At 32.1% G+C, this 21,994-nt stretch overlaps 2 protein-coding genes across 2 annotated transcripts; both read left to right on the forward strand.

The window, feature by feature from the left end:
* The first annotated feature begins 1,146 nt into the window (after positions 1 to 1,146).
* LOC133206231 (multiple epidermal growth factor-like domains protein 10) lies at positions 1,147 to 9,637 on the forward strand. The gene is made up of 5 exons (XM_061342178.1): positions 1,147 to 1,275; positions 6,218 to 6,270; positions 8,206 to 8,370; positions 8,538 to 8,625; positions 8,716 to 9,637. Exons 1-5 carry the CDS (start codon positions 1,148 to 1,150, stop codon positions 9,134 to 9,136), a joined length of 855 nt encoding a protein of 284 aa, XP_061198162.1. The 5' UTR covers position 1,147; the 3' UTR covers positions 9,137 to 9,637.
* Positions 9,638 to 14,739: 5,102 nt separating this feature from the next.
* On the forward strand, positions 14,740 to 16,532 carry LOC133171811 (uncharacterized). Its single transcript, XM_061306611.1, has 3 exons — positions 14,740 to 14,945; positions 15,097 to 15,149; positions 16,303 to 16,532. The coding sequence occupies exons 1-3, from the start codon at positions 14,803 to 14,805 to the stop codon at positions 16,530 to 16,532; spliced, it is 426 nt and encodes a 141-aa protein (XP_061162595.1). The 5' UTR covers positions 14,740 to 14,802.
* Positions 16,533 to 21,994: the final 5,462 nt, after the last annotated feature.

Genomic DNA, 21,994 nt, shown 5'->3' on the forward strand with positions numbered 1-21,994 from the left:
ACGGTTTGCCCCCTCAATATTAACATCTGTTACATTTTATTGTCGCTTGTTGAAGAATTTTCAAGGACTTCTAATTTTTTTGTTCCATTGTAACCCCCCCCCCCTTTTCCATTCCAAATTGAAATTGCTTGAAAGAAATGCTTTGATGATAGATTTACGCAAAAATATAATGTATAAAGCCAAAGAATAAAATAAGTCTCTGTAGAACGTCAGTGTCTGATTATGTTATGAAAAAATATGTTGGAGATATACTCAGTTCTTCAGTCATTCAATTTACTGAATTCAGAATTTCACTTTGAAGTGAAGAAATAAATAAATAAAAAATCCAAAGGAAGCGAAAGCAAAGCATAAATGTGACTTTTCCACTGCGAATTTTGAAAGATTTAGCTGACTTTAGGAAATAACGTGTTATTTGGAAATCTGCTTTGATTCTCTCACACATAATCTCAACATAAGGATGAAAGGATCTAAATTGCAATGTTATTGAACAGAATAAATTTTCACTTGTAAACTTGTTATTTCATATTTCTATGTATTATTTTAATTGCAAGGCATATTGTTATATTTAAGAAGAGGAATAACTTGTTTCCAATCCTTTTTGATTCATTCAATGAAATATGTCCCAAACAAAAACAAAGGAACTAATTTTAATTAGATTGTACAAAAGATAGTATTTATAGGAAACTTTATGGGAAATAATATTGTGTCATTTTCCCTAGCTTTAAATAGGATGCGTGTATATTTATTTTATTTTCCTCCTATAATTGTTTCTAATTACCATATGTACATAGTACAATTTGCAACATTCACATTTCAGTGACTGGTAAGTCTTATGAGTCTGGAAGTTCTTCCAGAAGTATAACTATTTTCAGAATTGCAACTCGTAAGTATAACTTTGCATTTAAATAATTATTGCATAATGCACGAAAATGGATTGCGGATGTTGGACTACATTCGGACACTTTATTTAGACCAAAAACCACTCAGCATTCTTTAAAAAATCGGATGCGCTTAAGAGGAAAATATTTGTAATGAATCATAGCAAGTGTAATATGTAAAGAAAACATTGAAACTTACCCGGAATAATACAAATGAAGAATGTAGCATAAAATGGAAAAGAGGTCTTGGACATAAATTACTGAGAAACATGAAGTGGACGGTGTTGCATACATCATTTAAAATTAAGACGACCAGTTTGTTGTTTACAAATATTTTACTAAATTTTAATAGTCCTTCGTGTGTCAAAGCCAAAGGTGTTGTATGTCGACAATACGAGTAAGTATTAATTTTTTCTACTCTATTTCTACAAATTTTATTTAAAATAAATTTTATTCTCAAGCGTTGGCCTAACCAACAAGAGGCCCATGGGGCACATAGCTAATCTGAGTATTTCGGACACTGGGGATGTTTTATAATATATATATATATATATATATATATATATATATATATATATATATATATATATATATATATATATATATATGATTGCGCCCATGACAAAAGGGCCTTATGGCAATTTTGCTAAAACAGAGAAATAACGTCATAAAGATATGACGTTGCAGACGGTGAGCGTCGACGCAGATTTTTTTTTATCCACGTGTTTTACGTTTTGATACGTCTAGCTCACTTTCGTGGTTGTTCTCAACATTGAAATAATTATTTATTTTCATTTATATCTTTAATTCAGTTCTTTATCTTCTAGTCCACTGATATAAATTAAAACATTTAGAATTTTATTCGAGACCCGTTTCTTTACTTCAAAGCTTTATAATACGTCTCTGATCTGTGCTATGCATTTCCTATACATGTATAGAAGCTTCAGACAAGGTGATTTTCTGGATAATTGAATATGGATGAACGAATGCGATTTTGATATATAGACAAATTGAAGTTATTTGTTAGACACGGGTATATTATCAAAATATTGCAGAGGAAATCGTTTTCCTGTATAAGATCCGCCCCACCATTCTCAACACATCGATCATGTAAACATTGAAACATTGGTACATCGCGCATAAATTTTTGTTGTAAAATGCTTTAATTGCCAAAAACTGATCACACTTCTTCCAACAGAAAAGAAAAGTATTCTTGTAAGTTTTCACAAATGTAGCAAATGTAGGAACGAATGACAGACGTGATATTATTTTTAAGAACTATAAATAAAATTAAGAGAGGTAACTCTGGCAAGCGAGATACTAGAGAGGTACCAGAGAGGGACTTTCTTTTTTTTAAACACCATTCAAAATCAACATTCTCATACAAATTTGCTCCCGTAGTATAAAAAATATTTTTAAAAATCTTACTTATTATCAGTAAAAAAAAGTTTTAATTGTAAGTATTATATTTATATTTTCTTTAAAAGTATTTTTGAAAGCTTATGGAACTAGCAGCTGTCAAAGTGAAAGAGAAAAAAATATATAGAATAAGAAATAGATACTACATTGAACCAGACTTTCATTTATTTTTTTAAATCCGTTACATGTGCATCTATTTATTTTAACATGAAATTATTTTTTTAAATAACTTGAATTTTTTTTCAGTAATAATGATCAATAAATTTAAATAAAATAAAATAAAATTTAAAAAAAATTTGTCGTCTTATTTTTGTTGTTGCCACTTCCGATGTAAGTACTTGAAAACAAACAAAAACTACCGAATGAAATAAAATTGTTCTAATTGTTCTAGCTTAAAAAAAAAGTTTACATGTATGTATACCTGATGTGTGTGAGAGAGAGGGAGAGAGAAAGAAAGAGAGAGATGTTACATTAAATCGAGTTTATTAATACAATGTGAAATGTGAAACTTTAATGAAAAGGCGAATTTTCAAAAACACAACAATATCGTATTATGAAAAGAAATCTCTATTTCTTTTTTTTTCTTTTGCTGTCTATTTATTTTCAGTAACTCGAAAATATAACATTTTGGTACTTGTGTTGTGCATAAAAAAGTTCAAAGGTTTTATTAGCTTTATCTGCAGTTTTTAGTCACAAATGTCAAATATATGTAATCCTTGTCATTCATAGAATCTCAGCATTTCTATTATCAATCTAAAACTCGTTTTTTTTTTTTTTATTGAATTAATAATCTCAGTTATCGGTTTAGTATGACATTGCTTAACTTGCTGTTGAATTATGTAAACGGGCTGATTTTGTTATTTGGATTTATTGATTCAGAAATAAATCTTGTTAAGATCAAATTGTATTTAAACATGCATTGTACAAATTAAATTAAATGCTAAAAATATACTGCACACAAGACTAAGAATATGTTTGCAAGTTTTTTTATTTTTGTGGCAGTGCAGGAGACCGGGGAAGAGGGCCAGGGTCATTTTATATTACCGGGACCTAATTACTTTACAGTGTATCTGTAAAGCTTTACAAGAATAAACATATCCAAATCTCTGGCATGAGGCAAGAATGGAATTTTTATATTGTAAAACTTCATACACAATAACATTTGAAAACAATAACATTAGAATTTCATACGATAAAGAAGCCGCGAGAAATGGGGGGGGGGGGGGATTCTACACACACCATCACATAACAATATTTACATGTACCTAAATGTTTGCCACATCGTAAAAATTTGTCATTTAAAAACTCAGCCAGTCAAGGAATATTATGAATCAGTCGCATTTAACTGACTGGATATATAAAACTTAATTTTTACACATCCCCCCCCAGCCGAAAAAATTCTATTAATTAATCTGCATATCATTGATTCATAACGACAACATATATATAATTATTTATGATTTATTTCTTAGAAAAATCTATTTGTTATTAATTTTAAAAAATGACATACTGATTTCATTCAAAGTTCGGATAAAATTTGTTGAAATGACAATAAAATTCCCGATATTTATTAATACCCATGTTCTTCTAAAACCATTTAATTTTACAAAATCAAACAAAATCGTTATTCTAGGACGAAATTTTTCTCATGATTAACTAGATTTGATAGCAGTTAAGTTTCCAGTTCCAGGCATGTGGAGCTCATGATCGCTGTTTGTTTTGAAAATGACCCTGCTCATATACATGTACGTAAGGAGAGAGTTCAAAGTGCAAAAATAAATTGAGGAATTATATGTCAATATTATTTCAAACCTAACCAAAAGACGTATCTGGAGGTTATGGGGTTGGTGGTGGGAAGGCATCCCCCCCCTGCACACCTTAAATGTAGGAATATTTTAAAAATACGACAACCCTCGTATGCTATTAAACTCATGTTAACTACAAGTATTGCATGTTTCTGTCATTTAACTTTTAACCCCCCACCCCCACCCACACACACACAATCCAACCACTTGTCATCCTGGATCTGTTCCTTTCATTTTAAATGCATGTGAATTATAATTCATCCATTTGTTTATAATTTATCAACCTGCTTACTTAAAATTAATTATTCAAAAATGTTCCTTGCTGTGACTGAAAAAATGTGTATCTTTCAATTTAAAAAAAGAAGTTTTATTACCACATGCGGACAGAAGTCCTTCTGATTTTTTGTTTGAATTTTTTTTTATCGAATATTGCTTAACATGAAGTGTATCAACTTAATGTCCTTAAATTGTTGTACAGCGTATACGGTAACTCACTACATTTCACAAATTTTCTGTCTAATTATAATTAGAAAACAAAAACAAAAAACAACAAATTTTCACTACCCAGCAGCATCTATTTTATTGTTGTTCCCGAGAATTTCTTTGAAATATTTTTTAACTTCACATTTTGAAAGAGATATCGTTTATACTGGATTCAACCCCCCCCCCCCCCCCCAAAAAAAAAAAAAAAAAAAAAATTGACATCTTGTCCTATCGAGAGCCATGCTTAAAATGAGATGATTTTCGAATGAATTCTACAGGTTTCTCAAACGATTATTACACGAGATAAATAATTTGGTTTTGAGAGAATAAATTGATATTGAACAGAAGCCGCTTGCTTCTCGGGTTTTCCTGACATTCCAGCATAGTGAAATGTAAAACAAACAAACGAACAAACACGCATAATTCTATACACAACTGCATGATGGATAATAGTTAATACAACTATTCATTATCATATTATACAATTATTAAAAGAGACAATGACTCAAAAATGTTTCTGGAAATGCTCAATAACATACATTTATTACCGTAGTAACATTACAATGCAAAGTGAAAGTCATGTTCACTCTGAAAACTTTTGACGTTGGTGCGAAAGTAACATGACGTCACTGTTTACCTGTTAAAGTATCATTGATATAAATGAAGAAAAAACCTACTTAGAGTTGACGTAGGGTCATAAAAATTCAGATTTGACAACTTCTAACCTTGCTCTATTAATATCCATGAAAAACTTAAAATGTGTAAAAATTGCCATAAGGGCCCTTTTCCCATGGGCGCAATCATATATATATATATATATATAAGGATACACACTTCCGCCCCAGCCCGGGGTTGAACTCTCGACCTATGGAATCTGTCTCCTAGCAGTAGAGGGACAGCGCGCTAGACCGCTCGGCTATCTAGTCAAGTCAAAAAACTTGCTTTCGATGCCGATGGAATTCTCGTGGCGCTGCTCTACACTACACGGTCATTGAGAATGGAAGTGAGAAACAGTTATTTGGATATTAGTTTTTTATTAGAGGATCGTTACCAATACACGTTGTAATGAAATTAATATTTATTTATAAAGCACATTTTACAACGACTCTTAAACTAACATAACTGCCCTAAGTGAAGAAATATTATTATAGAAAGCACAAAGAAATTCACTTTTATAAGGATACCCACTTCCGCCCCAGCCCGGTCAAAAAACTTGCTTACGAATGTAGCTGTCCGTTTACTGCTAGGAGACAGATTCCGTAGGTCGAGAGTTCAACCCCGGGCTGGGGCGGAAGTGGGTATCCTTATAAAAGTGAAATTCTTTGTGCTTTCTATATTAATATGTTAGTTTAAGAGTTGTTGTAAAATGTGATATATATATATATATATATATATATATATATATATATATATATATAAAATCATGGCTTTGCTTTTAAAAAAATTCTCCTAACTATTCATATGTAAAAGTTTGATCTCCTATTGTAAACCTTAACCTACCTCCCGGAGATCATGATTTGATTAAACTTGAATCTACACTGCTTGAGGATTCTTTAATATTTTAAGATCATATTAATAAAAAACCAGTCAGTCATTTTGCTAATACTTTTTTAAAATTTATTTTGGTTGCAGTGGCGTTGATCGATGCTGTACCAATTACAGACAAGAGCGAGGAATCTGCATTCGTGAGTGAATTTAAATTACTAAAGCCAATTTAAGCTCCTTTAAGCGAACCTTTTTGAAATATGTATACCGTTTGTCAAGTCGGAGGGGGGTTGCATGGGGGTGGGGTCAAAAATCCAAATGGAGGGGGGAGCAGGCGCCCCTTCCATTTTTTTCTGAGAATTTTTTCCGCTGTTAATTTTGTATAGAAAGTTTCATTCAACACCCCCTTCAATTTATTGCTGTATGATCGATCCCTTAATTCCACGTTATTGTACATAGTTTTTTTTCCTCTCGAAAAAAGCCAATTCTGATACCCGTTTTACATGTAACTGAACTTGTCTTCGATTGTCAATAGAAATACATTTTTAAAAAGAATCTGATTTCAGCAAAATATGTTTTAACATTGCAGACCACATGTAATTCTTATACGTGATACGAGATACAGTGGAGACTAGTCCGAAATATCTGATGTTTTCCAGGCTTATTTTACGATTTGATATTTTACGTGCCAGGAAAACGTCAGAACCGGCGCCATTACGAAAGCTGGAAATTTCGCCTTCTCCAACCGGAGTTGATTTTCGATACTTGCGAACCGAATTAAATGCAGAACTCACAATTTATCAATAGCACAATGCTTCTAGTACTCACCAATATCGATGAAAAGAAAATACTACTTCACATTTCGATACAGGACTTGGAAGATTTTAAAATGCACGAAATGAAAACAAATCTCGACAGTCAGATAAAATGTTTTCATTGGATTGTATATTTTATAAACGAACCATAAAAACAATGTTGATGAGTACTAAAAGTATTGTACTATTGATAAGTTGTGAGTTTGACATTTAATTCGGTTTGCAAGTATCGAAAATCAACCCGAGAATGCCGCCTCCGGTTGGAGGCGGCGAATTCCCAGATTTAGTAATGACGTTTTCCTGGCACGTAAAATATCAAAATCGTGAAAAAAGCCTGGAAAACGTAAGATATTTCAGACTAAGCATGGCCGTAGGAACCGGGGGGGGGGGCACGGGGGGCCGTGCCCTCCAATAATTTTGCCGATATATAGATTACAATAGAAAACAGAGCTACTATATTCTTGTGCCCTCTCAATAAAAACGTCTGATAAACCCCCCCTTTTTTTTTTGCTTGTCAAGGAATTTTTGGTTGATAGTGCCCCCCCCCCCCAAACTGAAATTGCTTCCTACGGGTTTGCTAAGTGGAGACGTACAACTACCATTCAATTAAACATTATATGGTGACATCCTTTTTTTATTATTTCATAGATTTCCATGTTTTATCATACGTTTTTAAGAAAGAGAAAAGGGTGACCAGTTATAAGGTTGGATCAATAATATTTCAGATACGCCTTAAAAACATATTTGAATATAAAATAACCTTCATCCGTAGATTATAGAAATCTGTCCGGTTATCAAAATATCCATTAAACAAAATATCTCTTTCATATATACATGTACATATATAACTACCTTGCAAAATCCAATGTTAATTAATGTGTGCTAATTAGCATTTCCTCTCAGGATATAAATATCACTGGCACCACACATATGGAACCAATTCCCACCCTCCCATTCCAGTAAAAGAAAAATCGGGTTTCCAGTCAAATCACATAATATGATCTAATTTTCATTTTAAATTTTACCAATCGAAACAAACTACTCTGGTATTATAAAATTTATAATACAATACCTGTCATGTGAGTTTTTAACAAGTATTTGAAAACATAACTTGACGTGGAGTGAATAGCCTGATAAAATTAGGTTTCCCTCACTGTTTTCACAATGGGGAAAAGGAGAAGGGATACAAAGCTTCAGATGACTTTGGTGAATATACATGTAGCTATCAGTTTACACTTTTTTTCATATTTAAAAGTGTATAATTATAAAAATGTAATAAATAAAGGTATAAACAATGAATTTGTTTTTCATTTATAACAGCTTGTATAGGATCCTTTGGTATCAACTGCTCTGGTGGTATTTGTGTGGAAGGATTCTATGGGTTCGGCTGTAGAGAGAAATGCAACTGCACCATACACGAAGTATGCGACCACAGAATAGGGTGTCGAAAGAAAGTCTCTGAACTTTCTAGCATTACAACAGCTGGTAAGTTGGAATTACGAGTAAAAGTATTCGTTAAATTGTTCCATTTTTGTATATTAAATGTTAAACTATTATAACTTGACTATAAATTATATTTTGTTCATTATCTTTTTTTTCGATTTGACAAAAGAAGATGATTTTGATAATATTTCGATTGTAATATCTGGTAGCGGCGACCTCGTGTATGGCTGTGATTATCACTCTAGGTGGAGTCATCCTCTGTCTCTTTATATTGTTGCTGGCCGTTGTCTTAAGAAGGTATTTTTGAATGAAAATTGTTTTCCACAGAGAAATTTAGAAGTTGTTGGAAAAAAAAGAATATTAAAGTTAAGGTTCTATTTTCTGTAGTAAAATATTGCTCAACTGCTTGAGTATCCATAGAACTCATCAAAGGGAGAATACCAGTAGTACCGACACAAGATCGCAGAATTATGAATCAGCTGATAATCAGACATATGTTGAGTGTGACCCAGAAAGTGTGACTGAGGTTAGATACCCAGAAAATCAATTCGAATACTCTCATCACAGTGAGGTAACTTCCGGGTCGTATGTGTCACCAGTGTTGCCGCATCGTGTATTGGTTCAGATGTCTTTAAAAGAAGAGTTTGAAAAGAACAGAAAGAGGACTGGAATTCTACCTTTAATTTCACAGAGAAATCTTTTATTGCATAACACAAGCCACGAAAGTGGTTATCTCTCTGCTATTCAAAGACAACAAAACTGTAAGAATGGAGAAGAGTCTCATTATGCAGATGTTGAAGAACCATAATTTATGCACCGTTCTTTAAAAATCTGTTTAGATGAATATAAAAACGTGAAGAATTGTGACCCCTTTCTCAGAACCATTGTTTCAGCAAACCTAGTCTATACAGTAGAAGATTGCTTTCATTTTATTTGTCTGTGAAGAGAGTCTTTGAAGAAAATATGATATTTTTCTCTTTGTCTTCATTCACACACTTCGATTTGTCAATTTTAACAGATTGAAAAGTATATTGACGATAATGACAACAATGACAAAGAAGTGAATAGTCGGAATTGCGCTCATTTTCCTTGAAATGTGACGTTTCTCAATGAAATATACATACATGTATTTTGGAATTTGGATTGCGAAATTAGATATTTCCCGGTATTTACACAACATTTCTAAGTTTAGCTCACAGTATATTGAAAAGAAAAATGTTTTACAGTCGATGTATTTTTTAATGCTTTGCTATGCCTTGTAAATTTACATGTAATATGTAAGAGAAAGAAGAAAATACTGACTTCAAAATATATTGATTGATACTTATTTTTACTCAGTACAAAAAGAGGGTGCTCAATGACTAAGGAAGTGAAGGGATTGAGCAACATAAGTTATATAACACATTATCAATTATTAATTGCGCTAATTTTAAAACGTTAATGGGATTTTTTGTTCATTTTTCCACATTTATGTACACTCTTTTCTAGTGATACGTGTACCTCCTCGTTAGATACACATTGTATTGGGTACAACGTGGCAGAATAATTATAAAATGTTCAAATGATAAAATTTACAAGAGTATAAATCATACCGGATATATTTATTTTCATCAGTAATTTACAACAATTATAAGGATATCATTGATTTCGAAATTTGAATCTGAGTTTTTGGAAAATACATTTCGATGTTTTAAAGCATGTTTACAAGTGTGGTGTAGGGAACACGATTCTTATCAGGAGGAGACAAAGTTTAAACCTGTATAAAACCACAGAAAAAAAAAATCAAACGTGAATCTTATGGGGATGAATCAACACCTTGTATTTCCTAAAGATTTCACAGATTTCCTACTTTAATTTCAAACTGATGAATCCAAACTTTTTCAATTATAAACAAACTCTACATTGCATTGATATTGACCAATTATAATAAAATCCTGAACGTAAGGCGCAAGTGAGCTTTTCTGATCGCGTCCGGGGCACGTCTGTCTGTCGTCTGTCGTGTGTCATGTGTTGCCTGTAAACGTTTCACATTTTCGACTTCTTCTCCAGAACCACTGGACAAATTTCAACCAAACTTGCCACAAACATTCTTGGGCAAAGGGTATTAAAGTTTTCACAAAATGTGCCATGCTCTCAGAATTCAGAGCACGGTGTATACATGTCCCATTCAATTTTAATGGTACTGTAATCTGGAAAACACATTACGCTGATCTAGATTCTAAAGGATGACTGCACTTAAGGACACACGAAATTTGCGACAAAATAAACTTTCAAAACAAGCATATTTCTTTTCATTGTAAGAATGGTCAACATCCAATCTACAACTTTATGTAATTACGTTTAATAAAAGTGTGTATTTACGAATTTCGAATCTGTTTTCAAAGGCAGGGGTCATCACAATTTCTTGAATCTCCGTTCGATAATGAGGACGCCCACTTTTTTACTGACTTTATACATAGTCAGCGCATGTTTGTCTATTGTTCTACGTTTAACAGTAGTTGTATATTTGCATAAATAATAATGTGTCAAAAGGAGATTAATAGACAAACATGCGCTCATGGTTAAAAAGAGAAAAAACGGCTTCTTCTTACATCCGCTCTCTGTGTTGTAACCAAGGATTGTGACATGTTGAATATTATAATTCACCACGTGATTTCTTACCCAAGATAACTTTGTGAATACTAAATTCCGTCACGTGACTTGTAAGGTAGCATGTTTTGTGCTAACTAGGACATTGTGTTCGAACACGTCAAGTCATCTGGCATTGATATAAAATCTGCTTTAATTACATTGACGTGCTCATATTGTTAATTTCGTTTTGAAGCTTTTGTCAGAAGTGTATTTGTGCCATACAGAATGGAGAGGGAGATTGGAAAGAGTGATCACGTTCTTTTTTCCAAACATGTCATTGTTATTTATCAAGTCTAATTTTAGAGCCATTCTTACAATGTTAGCTCCACCTCTCATGCATATCTAATGTTCAATCAAGGGCAGGTAAGTGTAAAGTCACTATATTTGGAAAGCAGTAAGGACAAAAAACATTGAATCATTTTATTGTATCACAATCTACAATCATTTTAAGATTTAAATTTGGTTCCAAATTGACAGGATTCTTTCATAAACATACAAAAGTGAAATAAAGTTTAGATATAAAAGCAACAGAAGCAACCGAAAAAGACCCAAAAATAGGCGTTAAGTGCAGTCATCCTTTCGTATTGATTTGTTGAAAACTAAGACAGTTATAACCATTTAAATTTTCAGCCAATCAAATTGCAGCACACGTTCTTGCAAATGTTTTCAAGAATTTTTGTTTATATCATTTTGTAGAACCTCATAATATCATAATATACATGTATATCTGTATTTTAATGTCATAGTATTCTCAAAAAGACAAGCAAGTTACTGCAATTTTTATCCCAGCAAATCAGAGCAAAGCACACTTTTATGCGCATGTTTTCATGTTAATTCAACCATATCATCTTATCTACACTATAATATATGTATATATTTCATAAAAATTATGACACATAAAGTCATTTCAATTATATTAGTTATTTTACTCAAAGCACGCACTCGCATGCATGAATGTGCGTGCAAAATGACCTTCGTTCCGCACAACTACACAACATGCCTGTTAACCATACTCGGAAGAGTAGTTTCTGAGAATATTCGCAGACAAAAAAGTACCGGATTTGCATTTAATTTTTTTTTTCAAAAAGATGAAATGTTTCTCGCATAGATGTTTTCCTTTCTCTAATGACAATTTAAAAATATTATGCTTATTTTATGACGTGAACGATTTGTATTACTCTGCGACTGTAAACGCATCGACTGGATACAACTGGCACTTAAAGTGTCCATTCTTCGTCACTATAAGCATTTCCCCATGCTGCTCCAATTTAGCAATTATTGTAAAATTTAACTGCTGATATCAGCAGCCACTTTTGTAAGATGCTGTATATGAGACTTGAGGTTTTAAATACAGAAATTAGAATTTTGACTTAACGTTCCCTTTCAAAATAGATGTATTTAAATTGAAAATTGATTTGAAGAATTCCGTTCTTTGAAAGGGAACTGTGAGTATAATTTTATTTTACGGCAAGGTCGTAACTACCATCGAGGCAAGTGAGGCAAATGTGATGGAAATGATTTTTTTTTTTTTTTTTAGAGTTTTGTGAAAATTGAAAATAGCTTTACTTTGATCTGAAATTATTTGCGTCTTTGTACTGAATCCATTATAATACTTTCAACTTTACTTTCAATTTCCGAAAATCGATCATCTCACCAGAGCCTAGTTACGGCCTTGTATGGAATGTGAAATAAAGTCAAGTTCTAAAATAAAGTGGACATACATGTTAAATCGGACATCACCCAAGTTAAGAATAATGAGTAAAATACAAAAGTAGTTTATTTTGCTGTCAAAAGTTAAGAAAGTAAGTATTCTCTTCTCTCCGGTAGGTTTCGGAGTTTTCTTGTTTAACAGATTACAAGAGAGTTGTCGATGAATGTTTCCGCAATAATTCTTACATACAGCATCATGTCAATAAAAGATAGCAAACAGACTATTAAATATCAATTATTTTATTCTCTGTAACATTGTTTTTTTGGGATTATTTTGACTAGTATTTATTGTATTATTTCATATATCCTTTTCAGTCATTTATAATATATTCATTATAATATGTATAACTATTAAGTATGTATAACTATATCACTATATAATATATTCATTGTTTTTATTGATACCAAATATTTTCTACATGGTTGTATCTTGTATTTAGATTGATAATGTGGCGTTGTGAAAAGAATTTTCAAGACTAGACATTGACAAGGTTTTGAAATTGTCTTTCTAGATGCAGAAGCGAAAATAACGATGAATACTTATTTAGGTATATATTAAGTAACTGAAGTATAAATCAGATTTATGAATTCATTCATATAGATATTGCTTTTAAATCACCTGTCAAAAAAAGTACAGTAATTTCTTGTCATAAAAAAACTGACTTGAGAAGTGGAAGTATCTTTGGTGGCCATCCTGGTAGCTTGGTTCTCTTATCGTTGATTTCTACTTATAAAACACTGTATGTTCTTAAGAGGCATGGAGTAAAGGTTTTCATCGTATATATGAAAATAACAATGTAATACATAAGTTACTTAAAATAAACTGAATAATGAATCATTTTGATATGTTCTCTGAGTAATATACATCACACGTAAGCACATATTTTATATGTGTAATGATCTATCTCTAAAATGAAGACAAATAATGCATGATATGCAGTGTACTTCAAAGCAAACGTTTTGTCATAGGATCATCTTGCTTTCAACTTTAATATGCAGTAATTTGAATAAATATAAACTTCGTGTATTAAGTGATAATAGACAAAGAAATCTGATGATGCGATAAGTAGATACTTACACTTCAAAAACTTCGTTTGTTTTGTATTTTATCTAGAATAAGTAAAGTTATTATGATTATGAATCAGGAGAAGTGACGCGGAAAACAAAATAGAAAGTGCAGAAAATGTGTTTATTACATGTTAGATAATGATGAGAATTCGTCTATCAAACAAATTGGTAATCTCCATTTTATGAAGAAATAAAACGATATCTCTCAACCTGTTGAATTTGTCACAGTTTTTTTTTGCATTATAAAGCTATTTTCATTGAGATTCAGGGGTGAAGAATAAAATATGTCCCCAAGAACGCCATATTTCGTTAAAATTTCAAAGTAGGATATACATGTACTCAATATTTCTGAAGTCATTCAATTCAGATTATCACTTAAAATACGAATTATATTAAAATGAAAAAAAAAAAACCCATGAATATATAAATATTCCTTCCCAAAGATTTTAGAAAGATCTTCTATTATGAGTAAGGACTGCATTGTTTTTGAAACTTCAAGATACACAAGATGGTATTTTTAGGGATCTTTGTGGGATTTAATCTAATATATTCTTCCTAGCTTTAATTAAATGTGATTTATCACATTTATGTAATTCAGACCCGTAGGAATCAATTTTAGTTTGGGGTTCGGCAAAACTAGATATTTTCAGTTGGGGGAGGGGGCACTACAAAACGAAATTCCTTGACAAAAAAGGGTAGTCAAACATAATTTATTCCGTAAAGTAGCTTTGTTTTCTATAGTATACTATATATATATAATTTAATTGTACTTCATTGTATGGGTTGAAAAGGAGGAAATAGTACTTTTTTTTTACACACATATATATATATTGCATTGCATAATGCATGAAAATATGTTGCGAATGTAAGACTTTATAGTTGATCACTTCATTTAGATCAGAATCCACCTATCATTCTTCTTAACTAAACTGATGAGCTTTAGTGTATGGAGGCTAAATTTTGTCAGCCTGTTCCTTAACCGGAATATACATGAGTAATAAAAAAAAAAGGGATCATTATCTCATTACATGTTCAACATTTCATGTTTGGCATGCATGTAGAGTTATGTGGTTTAATAGTACAAGTATGAAGTGGATGGTTGTGCACAAACCAGTTAGACATAAGACGGCAAGATTGTTCTTTACAACCATTTTAATTACTTTTAATAATTTGCCATGTGTCAAAGGTCTTAAATGTCGCCAAAATGGGTAAGTATTTTTACCGTATTTCCACCATTTTTTTTTTAAAATAAATTTTTGTTTTCAAACGTCGGTTCAGACAAAATTCTAGACGTGTCCGAACTTTGGCTAATACTTTTCTGACATTTAACACTGTGAGATTCATTTTTATTTCTTGCAGTGGCATTGTTCGATGTTGTACCAATTTCAGGGAGGTGGGAGATACATGCCTTCGTAAGTAAATGAAATTTCCAAAAATTTCTAAAATCGCATTAAACTCCTCTAAATGAACCTTTCATATTTATTTCTTTTGTTAGTTTAGGGAAAGAGGGAAATTGACACTGTTGTATTGGAGGGGTGTAGAGTTTTTAAACAAAGACTTTTGAATCCGACACTATCATTCAATAATATTTTATTGTTTGTAAAATAAACCAATTCCGATGCGTATAATTTCAGGACGCCTCGACAGTTTCAAAGCATATTTGAGAGAGAGGTACATATGCTACAAGTGATACAATACAATTAAACATTATGTGGTGACACCCTGATATATATTTAATAGATTTCAATACTTCATGTCTTTAAGCAGAGAAAGGTGACAATTCTAGATGGCAGATCAAACTATTTTTAAAACAATTCTAACAAAGGTTAATACTTTCAGATTAAAAATAACGTCAGCGAATCGAAAAACTATAATTTCTCTCTCGAGTTTCCAAAGTATCACAATTATTTATATGTACATATGTCAAAACAAAATTTCACTATGATTCGAAAGAGTGCATGTAAATTAGAATGAGTACATTCTTGGATTTTAAATTAATAAATTGTGTTATTTACAGAATTTACATGATGTGGACTTAAGTATGGATACCCCTCCTCTATTTGTATTTAAAAAAAAAAAAAAAAAAAAAAAAAAAAAAAAAAGTGGCAATCCAGTCTAATTACTCAATATTTCGAACTACAATTAAGATCATTTTCATTTCTGTTACCGATAGAAAGATAAGAAAGATAAAATTTCAGAAGTAAAACCAAGTTATTATTCGATAATATAGTGGCAATCCAGTCTAATTACTCAATATTTCGAACTACAATTAAGATCATTTTCATTTCTGTTACCGATAGAAAGATAAGAAAGATAAAATTTCAGAAGTAAAACCAAGTTATTATTCGATAATATAAATGAAAATTGAGAACATTACAGTGCATCCGGGGATAGCCTGGAAAAAATTGCCATTTGAAAGCATTTCACCATGTACTTGATATTCTTACATGCATCAGGTGCATGTGATGGATTTCTTTGTACATTTGTCTGAAGATTTAATAAAAAAAGTACGGCAAGGAATGGTATTTTTGCCAATTATGCCTCTATAACATTCATTTATTATAGCTTGTATAGGATCCTTTGGTGTCAACTGTACCGGTGGTACTTGTGTGGAAGGATTCTATGGGTTTGGCTGTAGAGAGAAATGCAACTGTAGCATACATGAAGTTTGTGACCACAGAATAGGATGTCAAAAGAAAGCCTCCAGCACTAAAACAGGCAAGCTGATTCTATGGCTAAAAGTAATACGTAAATTGTTCTATTTTTCTATATTTTATCTTTCACAAACAAACTGATGACTATTGTAATATATTGCTCATATTCTGTAACAGAGACCTCAAGTAGTGTTGTGATAGTCACTATATGTGGAGTTATACTATGTTTCTTTATATTGTTGCTGGCAGTTGTCTTAAGAAGGTATTTATAAATTTTTCCCCTTAGAAATCTCAGTAATTGATTATGAAAAAGGATGTTAAGGTTTACGTAAAGTTAAGGTACTATTTGTTTTTAGCAAAATGTTGCTTAACTGCTTGAGCATCCATAGAACTCGTCAAAGGGAGAATACCAACGGTGCCGACACAAGATCTCAGAATTATGAATCAGCTGATAATCAGACATATGTTGACTGTGACCCAGTTTATGTGACTGGGGAGAATCAGGCATATGTTGATTGTGACCCAATTAGTGTGACTGAGGACAGATACCCAGAAAATCAATTGGAATACTCTAATCACAGTGAGGCAACTTCCGTGTTGGATGTGTCACCAGTACAGCTGCCCGTGTAGGCATATAGATGTCTGTAAAAAGAATTTGAAAAGAAGATAAAGAGGTAGAAATTAAATGTCAAAGAGAAATCGCTTATTGCAAAACACAGGTCACTTTTGTGGTATCTTTTTGTTGTTCACGGTCAAAAGAATTGCAATTGGAGAAGGATCCTATTATAGAGATGTTGAAAGCCATTAGAATAGTGCATCATCTATCTTGTAGAAATCTCCTTAGATTAATACAAAAACTGAAAAATCTGAAACTTTGTGATCCCTTTCTCGGAACCATATCTTCAACAAACCCTAATGTACGCACTTAGCATGCTTACTTTTTTATTCGATTGCTGTTCTGGAGAGAGTCTTTGAAGGAAATTGGGTATTTATGTATATTGTACTTCTCTCCGATGTATCAAACATCAATAGTGATGATGAGAACAACAACAAAGCGATCAATATGACATTCCTTTTTGAAAAATACATATTTATGGATTTGTTTTGCAGAAAAAGATATTGCTCGATATTATGAATTGAAAAATATATTTTTGGAATTCTTTGTGCAAATTTAGGTATGGCTGGTGTTGAATTAACCTTTCTAAAGTATATCTCAAGGTATATTGAGATAATTGTATATTTGTAATGCTGTGCTATGTCGAGTATGTGTACATGTATTATGTCGAAACAAACTAGGAAGAATAAAGAAAAAAACACAAAGAAAATATTTATTATAAAAATTATTTGTTGACACTTTATTTTGTTATAGATTAGTTGTTATAGAATATATTAACTTTATTCTTGCACTTTATACATATATTTGATACAATATCATTAAAATCAGATCAAAGGATCGGATTTCATTCAGATTGATATTTAATATCATTCAAAGTTGGAATAATAAATAATAAAACCTTTTTTTCCTCATTTCGAATAATAGTAAAAAAGGATGCTTAATGACCAAGGAAGTGAAAGGAATGAGAACTTTAAAACTTTACCTATAATAGTATAAATTTTTAAACTTCAATGAGATTTTGTGTTCATGTATTCCAGATTTTGGCACACTTCTTATGTAACTCTTCGTCATCGAGACATCGTATTGGGTACAACATGGCAAAATAATTAAAAATTGTGAAATTTTAAAATCATAAGAGTATATCATATCGAATGTATTATTTATCATGAGTAATTACAACAGGTTTAAGGATATAATTGATTTAAAAATGTAAATTTTATTTTTTGGAAAATGCTTTAAGATGTTTTGGGCATGTTCAAAAGTGTGAAGAGAAGAAGAGAATACACTGCACATAACCGAAATGCTTTCTTATTATAGAAGGAAGGCAATTTTAAACTGTATCTGTGGACAAGAATGATCGAACAGTGTAGAAAATATGAATGTGTGATGGACCAACACCTGTATTTCCTACAGATTTCCTACAAATATTCCGAAAATTATCCAAACTTTTCAATTATAAACAAATTCTACGGGGCCTAGATATTGACCATCTAAAACAAAATCCTCCGTGTGTTCTCGTCCTTCCCTCTTCGAATTATACTCCTGCTTAAAAAATTATTACTAGTGATCTGAAAGCAAGTATTTGAAAGGGTTTGAAATTCAGTTAGCCATAATCTTTCAAATAGCGACAGAATAAAGGATTAACTGATTCAACTCCTTACGCCGCGACTCTAGAGCAACGTTCTAACCACAGCGCCACGCAGAAGACTAACGGCAGTTTGTGAAAACGGTCACTAAAGAGCACTGGTTATAAGACCTGTTTCTCCCATTTAACAAACAGGGATATGTGTGTTTTGGTAAAACTAAACAATGCGCTGAGCAAGACGCCTATCCCATTTGTAAGTACCTTCCTGGTAATATATTTCGATGATCTGTCGAAATGAAATAAAAGAGAAGCTCAAAGAATAAGAATTTAATCGTAGGTATTTACAAACATACAATGTACCTGCATTTTAAGCCATCATAGGTATGAACCTGAATAATGGATTCTGGAAAAAAACGGCCGATCAGAATCGTCACAGGTGTTTTACAACATATTTTGGACAGGACAAATGAATAGATGCGCGGGATTGATGAAACATACTGTATGTGTACAAAAATTAACATTCAAAATTTAGCGCAATCACTTGGTATTGAGTGCTTGGCGTACCCTGGTGTTGTATTGAATTGTACTCTGGAATCATTTTATTTTGTTGGGGGTCAATGTTCGTGGGCAAGCAAAATTATACTCGTTCGTGGGGACGTAATTTCATGGGTTACTCGTTTATAGGGTAGATTCAATGAATGAATATGTTTATACAAAATAAACGTTCGTGAGGATGTAAATTCGTTGGTAAGAGTGACCCAGGAAGTCCACAAACATTGGTCCCTCACGAACAATGATGATTCCACAGTATTTTTTAATGATTTATTCATGAATTAGCGCATTGTTGTTCACGCCAAAGTCGCTAAAATATGAAACTTGCTTTTTTAAGAACACATACAGTAGTTGCTAATGGGATAACTTTGTTTTTCTTATTACCGCTATATGTTTCGTCACTCCCCTACAATGGTTCTAACATGTCAGTAAATACTTTTATGACGACACGATGTGCTACGTAAAATTGGTTTGTGATTGTTTCTTGTAGTGATAAAGTGCAGATAATTTGAAGAATTTTACTAGTATATAGAGTAAAGGGAGAAACATTCTTTTAAATTACCAGATTTTCTCCAACTCTTAATTCTTAATCTTTTTGTCTTTTTACAAAATCGGTAACAGGCTATGGAACCATTATTTCTAATATAAATTACTTGGGGGAGAATGCCAGACAGTGGGCAAACTATGAAAGGGAAATTCTCGACACATTTTTAGAACAGATAAAGACTTTTAGAAGTATATTAAAGAATTGTATGAAACGATAAAAAGGAAAATGTCTACCATCTATCTTTTCTTTTTCTCTAAGTGATAAAAGAGAAATTAAATGAATACAATACTCTGATAAACTTGTATCAATTTAGTCTTTGTAAGTATTGTTCATTTTTACAAATGCATTTTAGAAGATTTGGCTTTAATTCCACATAGAGTAATCCATTTTTTTCTCACAGTTTTCCAGCTAGGGATAAAATTCTTCAAAATCACAATTTAGTGTTTAATTCTTTTAACATTCCAGTCACAGGCTCTGAATTTGAATCCCCGTACATATAACCTATTCCAAAGATGTAATGTAGGGTCCAGTAAATATTTCCCTAAGCCCCCCTTTTTACTTCTAGCAAAAATGTTAATGTAATGAAGGAGAAACTTCAGAAATACTGTGCTAAAACATAATAAATAAGAGATGTAATCAAATGTGGATTTCCAAAAACTCTAAAGTTCAGAAAGATTTAAAATCACAGTATTGTCCATAGTCAATAACATTAAAACGTATTATGTTCTCTTTCGCTTTGCTCAGCCGAACATAAATTATTCCTATTCTTTTTACATAAATACAAACTCAAACACAAATATTGGAGGAGGCGACAATGTTAGCCAGATTTAATAAAACAGATTTGTACAAAAATAAACGCGTCCATTGGTGCATCTTTACAGGCCGGTTTGGAGGATAAAGCACATAGGCAAGCACGGGATTAGTCCTTAAAATGCAATGCAATAACAGGCTAGGAATCGGATCAACTTAAAAGAAACTAAACAGCAATCTACAAAAGAATTCTGCTTCATTATTATATCAAAGTATCGCGGCTAACTTGTCGAATGATAATAGAACTAAAAGCACGAGTTTAAATACCCTTAGACCGAATTACTACCTGCCGCAAAATAGACCCCAAAGTGATTTAAATTAAATTAGCATATAATAGATATGAAAAGAAAGTATCGGTAAGATAGACCGGATAGCCGAATCGATACACCCACCGCCCCTCGCACCAAATCAACCAGGTTCGACCCCCCAGATCACCAACCAATTATTATTATTTTTTTAGTGTAACCGAAAAGAAATTTATTTATGTTCTCTTTCGTTTCGCTCAGCCGAACATAAATTATTGCTATTCTTTTTACAGAAATAAAAACTCAAACACAAATATTGGAGGAGGCGACAATGTTAGCCAGATTCGAATAAAAAACGTCTGAGAAAAAATGTAAAGAAAAGATCATTTAATTACATCCTCACGAACGTTTATTTTGTATAAACATATTCATTCATTGAATCTACCCTATAAACGAGTAACCCATGAAATTACGTCCCCACGAACGAGTATAATTTTGCTTGCCCACGAACATTGACCCCCAACAAAATAAAATGATTCCAGAGTACAATTCAATACAACACAATTGTAATTCAAGGGTACGCCAAGCACTCAAATTTTTTGACACAAACAGAACCTTCTCTGTACTGTCCTTAACATAACCGTCCTTTGCTGTTTCACTTTTCCACCTTCCATGAGCCTTAAATTGTCCGTCAGGGATGTCTAAATTGGCTGTGGCTGTACCGCCTCCAGATCTAAGTGAATGTACACCGAACTTTGACGCATCCTCCCCAACATCTTGCAATGACTTCAAAATAAGTTCTCTAACACAAGTATGAGATATGGCTTTGGTACTTTTAGCAAGCTTATAAGAATCACATTTTTTGAAATATCTTAATGACATAAATATAAATTCGTCAGAATCTTTCTGAATACCATCCAATCTAAGATAATCAATTAGACACTGAACAGGACACAAAGCAGAGTTAAGTTTTGCTATATGCACAATGTTACCCCTTCTGTATATATCAGTCTTGGAACTTCTTATTTGGATTTCTACATGAGTATCGTAAAAGGTAATGTCCGATCTCTTAATGTTGCATAGCTCTCTGGCCCTAAAAAATCCTGCATATCCAAGAACAAACAGTAATCTAATACGTAAATCAGATAAATCAGACATATTACTCTTTAAGCTGAAGACTTTGGAAATAATATTAGATATTATCGGTTGCTTCTTGTTCACTGAAGTTTTTGAAAGAGTACGCAAAGC

This window comes from Saccostrea echinata, unplaced genomic scaffold (assembly GCF_033153115.1).
Source record: "Saccostrea echinata isolate AGI-Se365-2 ecotype Australia unplaced genomic scaffold, CSIRO_AGI_Sech_v1 ptg000054l, whole genome shotgun sequence".
Lineage (NCBI taxonomy): Eukaryota > Metazoa > Mollusca > Bivalvia > Ostreida > Ostreidae > Saccostrea > Saccostrea echinata.

Excerpts from the sequence above, each read along its gene's own strand:
- LOC133206231 (XM_061342178.1), top strand. The coding sequence starts at position 1,148 with ATGAAGTGGACGGTGTTGCATACATCATTTAAAATTAAGACGACCAGT. Across the intron at positions 1,276-6,217 it reads GTTGTATGTCGACAATACGA|TGGCGTTGATCGATGCTGTA; the intron begins GTAAGTATTAAT and ends TTTTGGTTGCAG. Across the intron at positions 8,626-8,715 it reads CTGGCCGTTGTCTTAAGAAG|TAAAATATTGCTCAACTGCT; the intron begins GTATTTTTGAAT and ends TATTTTCTGTAG.
- LOC133171811 (XM_061306611.1), top strand. The coding sequence starts at position 14,803 with ATGTGGTTTAATAGTACAAGTATGAAGTGGATGGTTGTGCACAAACCA. Across the intron at positions 14,946-15,096 it reads CTTAAATGTCGCCAAAATGG|TGGCATTGTTCGATGTTGTA; the intron begins GTAAGTATTTTT and ends TATTTCTTGCAG. Across the intron at positions 15,150-16,302 it reads GGTGGGAGATACATGCCTTC|CTTGTATAGGATCCTTTGGT; the intron begins GTAAGTAAATGA and ends CATTTATTATAG.